The sequence below is a fragment of the Mesocricetus auratus genome, unplaced genomic scaffold (genome assembly GCF_017639785.1).
Source record: "Mesocricetus auratus isolate SY011 unplaced genomic scaffold, BCM_Maur_2.0 Super-Scaffold_100007, whole genome shotgun sequence".
NCBI classification, from domain to species: domain Eukaryota; kingdom Metazoa; phylum Chordata; class Mammalia; order Rodentia; family Cricetidae; genus Mesocricetus; species Mesocricetus auratus.
Window position 1 is genome coordinate 97,576,702 of NW_024429191.1, and position 10,610 is coordinate 97,587,311.

Sequence of the window (10,610 nt, forward strand, 5' to 3'; positions counted from 1 at the left end):
GGGGGGGGCACGCTAGTGAAACTGGTTGGCTTGAGGGACTTTCTGAAGCTGTTTTTAGGACAACAGATGTATTGACAAATATGCACACACACACACACACATACTAACAAAAACAGGTTTATTAAATACAGTAAAGGGGCAGTAGGTTGTACAATAACATCTTCCAATTTGTCCCTTGATACTCATGTACCAAGCTAGTCAGATACAGGGAGGGTGGATGGGTCTCTTACTCACCCAGTATTATGTAGGAGAAGTTTTCCTGTTCCTACCACTGGTTCCCAAATACCTGGTAGCCAAATAATTGACCCAGAGGCTTAATATAAATATTAAATGCTTGGCCAATAGGTCAGGCTTGTTAATAGCTAGTTTGTTTTTCCTTTTTTATTAATTTGTTTATTTAAATTAAAAATAATTTTAGTTTACAAACCAATCACGGGTCACTCTCCCTCCTGTCCTCCCGATCCTCCCATCATCTCCCCATCCCACACCCCATCCAGTCCTCAGAGACGGTGACATCTCCTATGGAGCATCATTTGGAGCAGGACCGAAGCCCTCCCCCACTGTATCTAGGCTGAGAGAGTATCCCTCCATAGGGAATGGTCTCCAAAGAGTTAGTTTATCCTCTAGGGATAAATACTGGTTCTACTGCCACAGGGCCCATAGACTGCCCAAGGCCCCCCAACTGACACCCATGTTCAGGGGGCCTAGTTCAGTCTTATGCAGGTTCCCTTTCTGTCAGTATTCCATCCTAAAGAGGTAACCCAGACACAGAAAGACAAACATGGTTTGTATTCACTCTTAAGTGGATATTAGACACAGAGCAAAGGATAACCAGCCTACCATCCACAACCCCATAAAAGCTAGGAAACAAGGAGGAACCTAAGGGAGACAGACATGGACCTCCCCCAAGAAGAGGAAGGGGACAAAGACCACCTGAGATAATTGGGAGCATGGGAGGGAGAGGGGAAGGAGGTAGGCAAAAGAGAAGGGGAGAAGGGGGAGGGGAGAGAGAGAACATGAGGGATCAGAAAGGCAGAGTTGGGGGGAAGAACAGAGATGTAGAGCAAGAAAAGAGATACCTTAAAAGATGGAGCTGTTATGGGCTGAACGAGAAACCTGGAACTAGGAAAATTCACAGGAATCCACAAGGATGACCCCAACTAAGAATCTAAGCAATAATGGACAGGCTACCTTAAATGTCCTTCCCCTATAAGGAGATTGATGATTTCCATAAATGCCATCATAGAAGCCAGGGCATTGGTGGTACACGTCTTTAATCCCAGCACTTGAGAGGCAGAGGCAGGCGGATCTCTGTGAGTTCCAGACCAGCCTGGTCTACAGAGTGAGTTCCAGGACAGCCTCCAAAACAATAGAGAAACCCTGTCTCAAAAAGAATGCCATCCTAGAGCCTTCATCCAGTAGCTGATGGAATAGAAGCAGAGATTCACAGCTGAGCACTGAGCCAAACTCCTAGAAGCCGATTGTAGAGAGGGAGGGGGTGAAATAAACCCTTTCCTCCACAAGTTGCTTTGGTTAGGGTGTTTCTTTACTTTTCTTTTGTTGTGTGTTTGTTTCAAGACAAGGTTTCTCTGTGCTGCCCTGGCTGTCCTGGAATTTGCTCTTTAGACCACGCTGGCCTCAATTTCAGAAATCCACCTGAGTGGTAGGATTAAACGCCCAGGGCCCAGCTTCAGTTTGCTTTTTTTTTTTTTTTCTTCTTTTTGGTTTTTCGAGACAGGGTTTCTCTGTGGCTTTGCAGGCTGTCCCAGAACTAGCTCTTGTAGACCAGGCTGGCCTCGAAGTCACAGAGATCCGCCTGCCTCTGCCTCCCAAGTGCTGGGATTAAAGGCGTGCACCACCAACACCCGGCTTTCTTATACAATACAGGAACACCAGCCCAGGGATGGCACCACTCGAAATGGGTTGCCCCTTCCCGTATGGATCACTAATTTAGAAAATGCCCTACAGCTACTTCTTAGGGACGCATTAACTCAGTTGAGGCTCCTTCCCCTCTAAGGACTCTAACTCGCATTACAAGGGTTAAATAGGCAGATTCTACTCTTGGTATCCAGTGCACTGTGAGAAAGTGCACCCATGTGCTAAACTGCTGCTTCTGTCACACCCTCTTCCACCCAGCCAGTAACCCTGGCAGAAGGAGCTCTTGTTTGACTATACCCTCCCTTTAAAAAAATAAATAAAAGGCCAACTGTCCTTGATCCCAATCCCAGATCAGGCAGGGACACCACAGACAGACCTGGGGCTTCCAGCCCACAGGGCATTGGTCACTGGGACAGGCATAGGTAAGGGGCAGACAAGGGACAGCAGCAGACTCTATCGGGATATCAGGGCGTCCTGCAGACGACAGTGCGGTGTGATAATCCACACACGGCCTTGTAAAATGGCACCAGCTGTGACTTTTCGTGGTTTGGGATACTTATTTAATCAAATTATCTCAGCATAGCTGGTATGGAATGGCGGGATCCCGGAGTCTAAAGTTGGGGATGGATGTGTGTGGGGTGGGGCTCTACAGGATTCGAACAAAATTATTGGGTTGGGTTGAAGGCGGGGTCTTGATGTAAGGGTGAGGCCAGGGAAGTCTCCAGGAGTCCCCTGCACCTGGGCCGTCTAGGAGGCCAGGTAACCAGCGTCCACCAGGATGCCAGAGCCGCTGGTAGAGGCGCTGCTGTCGCTGAGCAGGAAGAGGATGCTGTTGACCACGTCCTCCACCTCTGCAGGAGGACAGAGCAGTCAGGGCTTCTGCCTCCCGCCCGGCTGCTGCTGCTGCCCCTCGCCGATTCCCCCACCCACATCCCCAGCTGACCTGCGAACTTCCTCAGTGGGTGGCGCTCCTTGAGCTTCTTGGCAAATTCCGGGTCTGCAGAGACTTTCTTGCCCATGTCAGTCAGCACCACGGTAGGGTTTACAGAGTTCACCCGGATCTGCCCCGCCCCCCAGAAGCCACAGCAGGTGGGCGGCACAGCCAATAAACTCGCCCCGCACACACAGCTCAGGACTGGCCACAGGACAAGCTCAGAGCACGCCCAAAGCCTCACCCCATCCTCACCCTCAACCTCCAGCCCTGCCCCAGGTGCCCCAGGTCATCTGTCCCTCAGGTGTGGGCCCAGGCCCCTATGCCTACCTTGTATGGTCCCAGCTCCATGGCCATGGCTTTGGTCAGCATGGTTATAGCACCCTTGGTGGAGCCTGTGGGAGGTGGGGAGTGCTGAGGACCCCCTAATTATTCAGTCCTCCTTCTGGGAGTCCCACCCAGAACCTCCTCCTCCTCCTCCTCCTGCTCCTGCTCCCACAATGAAAGGGTGCACTCACTGTACGTGGCCAGACCAGGGAAGGTGACATAGGCCACCATGCTGGAGATGTTGACAATGGATCCTGCCACTCCACGGTTAATCATGCCCTTGGCTACCATCTGGAAGCCCAGAGTTAGGGGTATAGCTCACTGTGCCCTGTGCCATCCCATCCTGCCCAGGTGTTCCTCCTGCCCGGGCACAGAGCTCCTAAGCGCCTCACCTGGGACACTTGCAGCACAGAGCGCACATTCACATTGAAGGACCTGGCAGGAGAGGAACAATGGCTCCCTGCACCACCGGTCTTCAGCAACCCTCCCCAGCCTGCCCCCACTCCCCCCAGGTGCCCACCTGTCAAAGACCTCCTTGGTAGACTGTATGAAAGGCTGCACTAGCGCCACCGCCGCATTGTTCACCAGCAGGTCCACGGGGCCAATACGGCCCAGTGCCTTCTCTGTGGCCTCCCAGTCACCCAGGTCCACACACACAGGCTCTATGCCCGGACACTGTGAGAGACATTGTTTGGTGTCCTGAGTGAGGCATTGTCTCAGCCAGCTTCTGATGCACCCCTGCGGGTGGGGAGCAATCCCAGGCCAGGGCAGGGCTGCTGGGCCTCACCTCTTTGGCCAGGCTGACCAGGTCTTCGTTGATGAGTGACACGGCCACCACTTTGGCTCCTGAGGCATGCAGGGCTTTCGCAGTGCCTCGCCCAATCCCTATAAAGAGGGAATGTGGTGAGGTAAGGGCCCTGTAGGCCTGGCCACAGCTGGGGTCTAGGTCCCAGGAGGGAATCAAGGCTGTTACCCCCATGTCTCTGCAGCCAGCAGTGAGAGGGTTCTGGACTGAAGGTAATGAGCCAGGCTTAGATGGGACTATCCCTGGGCAGAAAGAAGTCAGACTCACTCCAATCAGGCCAAAGGAGGCACCAGAGGGCAGCACCCTCCTGATGAGGTCCCAGAGAAAGGGACCGACTGGTACCCATCTGCCCTGCATGGATCTAGGGGCTGTCTTGGAGCCAAGATAAACTTGTCCTTTTCCACTGTGGTGGCTGAGGAGAGACTGGCATTCTGTCCTAGTGGGCAGTGGGGCTCCAGCTGGGTGACAGAAGCAGTTGAGTCCTGGGTGAAGTGGGAGTCAGGGTCTGTAGGGCTGAGCTGTGCCAAGGTCACCTTGGGTCCCTGTTAAGACTGTCCCCCTTCCTCTCCTACTCATACTCACCTCTCCCTGCCCCGGTCACCAGAGCCCTGAGACCAGTGAAATTCAGCTTCATGCTGCTGACACCAGTGTCCTCCTGTGGCGAGGGGAGGGGCTGAGGTTAAGGTTGATCTGAAAGGTAGGACAGGGTTGGGGTTGGGGCGGGTGACCTGCTCCCTGTGGGACTTGAAGAAACAGTGATAAGGAATGTGTGCACATGTGTATAAGACCTGACAGCAGTGGCAAAGAGTAGGTACACACACACACACACACACGCACACGCACACGCACATATACCACAGGCACATACGCATGCATACACTCATGCACAGGGGCGTGCGCACACACAGACACATACACACAATGCACAGTCACAGGCCACATACAACACACAGGCACACATACCACTCACACACACAAAGGCACACACACGTGCGTGCACACAGGCACACACAAGTGTGCACACACACATCACACACAACCCACATGCACACACACATATCACAGGCACACACGCATGCATACACTCACACACAGGCACGCACACACACACACAATGGACAGGCACATGCACACATACCACTCACACACACATACACATACCACACACACACACTTGCTTGCACACGTACCACACATGCACACATACGCACACATAAGACACGTACACACACATACTTGTAGGAACACATTCCACATGCACACACGCTCACACGCAATGCACACAGGCATGCACACACTCACACATACCACACGCACACACACTCACACATACCACACGTGTGCAAACACACTACTTGCACACACATGCACACACACCCCCATACCAGACTCTCACACAGAAGCACACACACACCTCACGCACACACGCACACACATGCATACAAACGTACACATACATGCACACACACACTTACACACACACACACACTCACTCGCACCCGTGCCTGTGAGAGCATCTGACACAGCAGTGTTGTGGGAGAGAAGGTGGCAGCCTGGGAACAGCATTTGCATTTTCAGCCTCGCAGGACTGAGTCTTGAACCCAGGGCCTCAGAACGTGCTAGGCCAATGATGCACCACTGAGCCACACCCTTAGCCTGGGGAAGTGAAAATTCCGCATTTGGGATTTCCTTGTCTGGACAGAAGCGCATGTCATAACTTTTTTATTTTATTGTTATTAATGAGGGTATCAACCTGATCTCAGTGGGGCAAGTGACCTAGATGACTGCTTGGAGCAAGACCCTGGGTAGGGAACCCAAGTGCCCAGAGACTCAAGGACCTCACTGTGCCTGCAGTCTGTCCAGGGAGAATGATGCTGTCCTCCTTACCTGTCCCTCCTAGGTGCCCCTCACCTGCTGCCCCTGCCAGCCTGGGACTCTGCCCTAGGTGACTGCCGAGGCACCTTCTGGCCTCTGAGGCAGCTCTCTGGTAAACATAAACATGGATTCTGGGGTTTCCTGTCTCAGTGGTGACCCCTGAGTTCCTCTGGTGTCTCTGCTTCTCAGAGCAGACAGGTGTTTCTTCGGGGGCACTTGGCAGAATCCGAGGATTTACTATTCATCCCAGTGCCGGCTCTGGCAATTTGTCTACGTGTGTGCTGAGGTTCTCCTCTCTTGTCTGCCAGGGTTCATCGAACGAAAGCCCAGAGAGTCATGGCAGGTCACATGGCATCGACACCAGGCAGGAGACTCGGGTGCACAGACCGCCCCAGCAGCAGACTCGGGGTCCAGGGGTGCTCAGACTCCTGCCTGTTGCCTTCCCTTCCTCCACTAGGCTGGGCACCGAGACTGTGTGACTCTCTGAGAGACAGAGCTGTATTTCAGGTGCCCTACATGCCCTGAGACGTGGGAGGACCCTGGCATTATTTGTGCCTGACCCCCTCAGAGAAGAATGTTCAGGAAGCCTCACTAGTGTGGGGACAGCATTAATACTCTTTGACCAAGTATTCTTCCACACTGGTCACTAGTGTGGGGACAGCATTAATACTCTTTGACCAAGTATTCTTCCACACTGGTCAGCAAGGTGTTCTGTGATTGTCCTGGATCTCGGTGGGGGGGGGACAACAGGCACAGCGGGAGACTGGGGACCCAGCCCCATACTTATGGCACACATGGGTTGACACCTAATGATTTGCTGCTGCTTGGTAGAGTTTCCTCACTCAGGGACAGATCATACCTGCTCACTGTGTCCTTGATCCCAGCCTGAGCAAGCCACCTGAATCCTACAGCCAACCTCCAGGGGACACTGAATGCCGAGTTCTGACCTGATCTACCCAGTAAGATCCAAGCCCCACCCTTTCTATGATGCAAGCAGTTGATTGTGACCAATCTTCCAACTGGTAGCTACTGGACACCCTGGGGAAATGGCCTTTCAGGGATCTGTTATTCCTTACCAGAGTTTCTTTTCCCATTGCCCCAAATAAACACACAGATGCTATATTAATTATAAAACTGTTGGTGGATGGCTAGGGCTTTTCATTGGCTAGCTCTGTCTTAATTTTTAACCCTTTTCTGTTAATCTACGTGCCACGAGGCTGTAGCTTACCCGTAATCCAGCATGGTACTCCTTCAGCAGCATGGAGTCTCTTGCCATCTCCCCCTCTGCCTACCTCTCCCAGAATCCTCCTCGTCTCCCAGGCCCAGTCCTGCCTATCTTCCTGGTAAAGTGGTTTACTTTACCAAGTAGGACACTGTTAAGTTTGAGCCCATGCCTCTGAGCCTATCTCTGCAGCCATTGCCGTGAGCCGTGAACAATGGCTGATGCTCACAGGAAGGCACCATCAGCTCCTGGGTTTTGTGGCTGCACCCCTCGGCTAGCCTCGCTCTCTGGGGAGCATTTCTCCAGGGCGAAGACATCTTTACCCTCCACAGCTCTGGCCTCCCTTCATGTCACCTGCATGGTCTGAAGATTTCTCAACCCAGAGACACATGCTGAGCCCTAATCTCCCCTTACTTCCCCCCATCATCGATTATGTGAGAAAGTGTTCTAAAACAGTTTCCTAAAACATTCCACCCTTCAGGGAAGCTCCTTGAAGAGAAAAGGTAAACAGCTCAAAACAGCTTCAGGAAGTCCCTGAAGCCAACCAGTTTCACTAGCCCCCGGCCCCCCCCCCCGCTAAATTATTTTTAATTTAAATAAACAAATTAATAAAAAAGGAAAATCAATCTAGCTAGTAACAAGACTGAGCTATTGGCCAAGTATTTATAATTTATATTAAGCCTCTGGGTCAATTATTTGGGAAGTGGCTACCAGGTATTTGGGAACCAGTGGTAGGGACAGGAAAACTCCTCCTACATAATACTGGGTGAGTAAGAGACCCATCCACCCTCCCTGTAGCTTGGTACATGAGTATCAAGGGACCAATAGGAAGATGTTATTGGTTATTGTACAACCTACTGCCCCTGTAGTGTGCTTAATCAACCTGTTTTTGTTAGTATGGGTGTGTGTGTGTGTGTGTGTGTGCATATTTGTCAATACATCTGTTGTCCTAAAAACAAAGATTGTGGTAGGACATGACAGATGGTAAACTCTCAACTGTCTCTGGGTTTCAGTTCAGCAGGGACCACTGCTTGTTGTGGTCTATTCAAATTACTGTCTGTCAGTCTGGACCCAGTCCTATGTCTTGCCTCTGTGGTCTTCAAGCTGAAGTCTTAGATATCTTTAAAAAAACAATATGTAAGGGCCAGGCCTTGTGTGATGGTACACCTTACTCCAAGCACCTAGGAGGCAGAGGCAATCAGATCTCTGTGAGTTCAAGGCCAGTCGGGTCTACATAATGAAATCCATAATAGCCAGGGCTACATAGAGAGATCTTGTCTCAAAAAATAAAAATAAAAAAGTCTCCTTTTGAAAATATTTATTTTGCTGGAGTTGGTGGTACATGCCTTTATCCCAGCACCCAGGAGGCAGAGGTAAGAGGATTTCTGTGGGTTTGAGGCCAGTGTGGTTTACATACAGAGTTCCAGGACAGCCAGTCTGTTACACAGAGAAACCCTGTTTTGAAAACAAAAACAAAGATAAAAAAACCAAATATTTCATATGTATGGGTGGTTTGTTTGTACATATATTTATTGGATCGCTTGCATCAGAAGTCACATGATGGCATCAGATCCTCTGGAACTGAAGTGTTGAGTGGTTGTGAGACACACGTGGGATCTAGGAACTGAATCTGGGTCCTCTGGAAGTGCAGCCAGTTTCCTTAACATTGGGTCATCTCTCCTGCGGGATCTGTTGATTCCAATGTAACCACACGCAGAGACTCTGTATCTGTATCTTCTGCCTCCAGTAAAGACTTTTGAACTCTGCAGCTTCTTTAAATATTTTGTGGCCATTTGGTCACTTACATATCTGAGTGCAATGAACACACACACACACACACACACACACACACACAAAGTGACATGTAAACTGAAACTCCAAATTATTACCTAAGACTAAAGTAAGAAGATAAACCTTGCTTGCCAATAGCCAGGCCATCAAAGGAAAATCAAATTACTTGTACATTGTAGCAAACCAACCTAACTTGTGAATTTACTGTTATGTGATACATTCTGACACTGTGGAAAGACACAAATGTGTGTTATGTTTCTGACACTCTGTATTCACAACACCTGCCCAGAGTAGAGTAGATCAAAAGCAGCCTGGGAGATACCAAACATCTCCTGGGTCAACTAGACATGCCCAAACTCTGTCCCCTGGGCCAACCAAACATGCCAATCACTGTCCCCTAAGTCAACTAAACATGCTCAAACACTATCCCTGGGCCAATAAAAAATGCCAAACACTATTCCCTAGGTCAACTAAGCACATTCACACACTACACCTTCTAGACAAGTTGCTGGAGTTGCAGCCAAGCCAGAAACAGGTGTAGTTTTCTTATGTGGCTCTTACAAGATTACTGCTTGTCATGAGGCCCCTGGACCCCTAATGCTTCCTCTAATTCCCTAATCACTTAGAGTCACCCAGAGTGGGTTGGAAGAGCAACTGTTTCTTCTTTTCAGGGTCCAGGACATCCTCATGTAGCTAAATCTCTAAGGAGACAACTGCCAGCAGCTTCCATCAAGCCCACCTTTATAGACTGACAGATAAATATGCACACGATACAGGGAAATAACACCAATTCGGAGTACATGCTTAGATAAACCATTGTTTTTGTTTATTGCTAAGTCCTTCCAAGGCTTAGATCCTGGAATCCTGACTAGGGGCAGTGAGGAAGAAATGACAAATACAAGGACACACAGAAAAGCCGGGCCCAGGCTGTCTTTACTCTGTAATAGAAAAGCCACAGCCCCGCAGAATCTCAGTGTGATTATGGCATATAGTTGAACCAGGGAGGTGGGGTTAGTGTATACAGCAGAACCAGGAGGCAGACTTAGCTAATCTCTATAGGAGAACAGTCTTAAGGTGGTAACAGGGTGTGGGTGCAGAAAGCTACAGTGAACATTTTCTGCAAACACTGTCAACATTCCAATCAGACCAGAGGTGAAGGCTTTGCCATTCCCACAGGGCTGAGACATTGGGGGGGGTCCACATTCACTAAAGGCTTCACCATGCACTCCCTGCGGTTCACAGGGTTCATAATAGGACGAAGCAGGTGCCGTTCTCTCTTGGGGGCACCATGATAGCACATTCAGAATTTCCCATGGCTCTTAGATTAATACAGAGATCTAAGAACACCCAGTCCCTTAAGGGAGCTCGAGCCTGCTTTCTTTTTGGATTTCAAATTTCCTGTCTAAAAACAAATGACCTAAGCCCAAAATAGTGTGAAAAGCCCATACAGAGAAGCAAAGAAACAAACAAGCATGGTCCCTACAAAATTTCAAGTTTCCCAGCACCCAGAGTGGTTCACAACTCCAATGCCAGGGGATCTGGTGCCCACTTCTGTCCACTGTTGGCACTGCAGGAATGTGATGCACAGAGCAAACATAAAAATACACAAGAAATAAAAATAAATCTCGCTTACCTGCAAAAACCAATTGATCTAATCTTAGAATATCCCAGAAGAACTCAAAGAAACAATAAAAGCAAGGCTCACCATACTCTGTTGGGAAAGGGCTGGCGGGGATCTTTCTCTAAGGCCTTGGAATGCAGGCACTGGTCTCTGCCTGGAG

General features: G+C 50.0%; 1 protein-coding gene across 3 annotated transcripts; it reads right to left on the reverse strand.

Annotated features, from left to right (window-relative positions):
* Nucleotides 1-2,415: 2,415 nt before the first annotated feature.
* LOC110340860 (carbonyl reductase [NADPH] 2) lies at nt 2,416-6,781 on the reverse strand. Of its 3 annotated transcripts, none has more exons than XM_040750205.1 (9): nt 6,676-6,781; nt 4,524-4,596; nt 3,924-4,021; nt 3,657-3,811; nt 3,529-3,571; nt 3,328-3,427; nt 3,140-3,204; nt 2,822-2,939; nt 2,416-2,729 (listed from the first exon to the last, which is right to left on the reverse strand). In XM_040750205.1, the coding sequence occupies exons 2-9, from the start codon at nt 4,573-4,575 to the stop codon at nt 2,626-2,628; spliced, it is 735 nt and encodes a 244-aa protein (XP_040606139.1). In that variant the 5' UTR covers nt 4,576-4,596; nt 6,676-6,781; the 3' UTR covers nt 2,416-2,625. The 3 variants fall into 3 exon arrangements, with proteins under 3 accessions (XP_040606139.1, XP_040606138.1, XP_040606140.1); XM_040750204.1 differs by having other exon boundaries at nt 4,524-4,631; nt 6,676-6,775; XM_040750206.1 differs by lacking the exon at nt 6,676-6,781 and adding an exon at nt 4,670-4,675.
* Nucleotides 6,782-10,610: the final 3,829 nt, after the last annotated feature.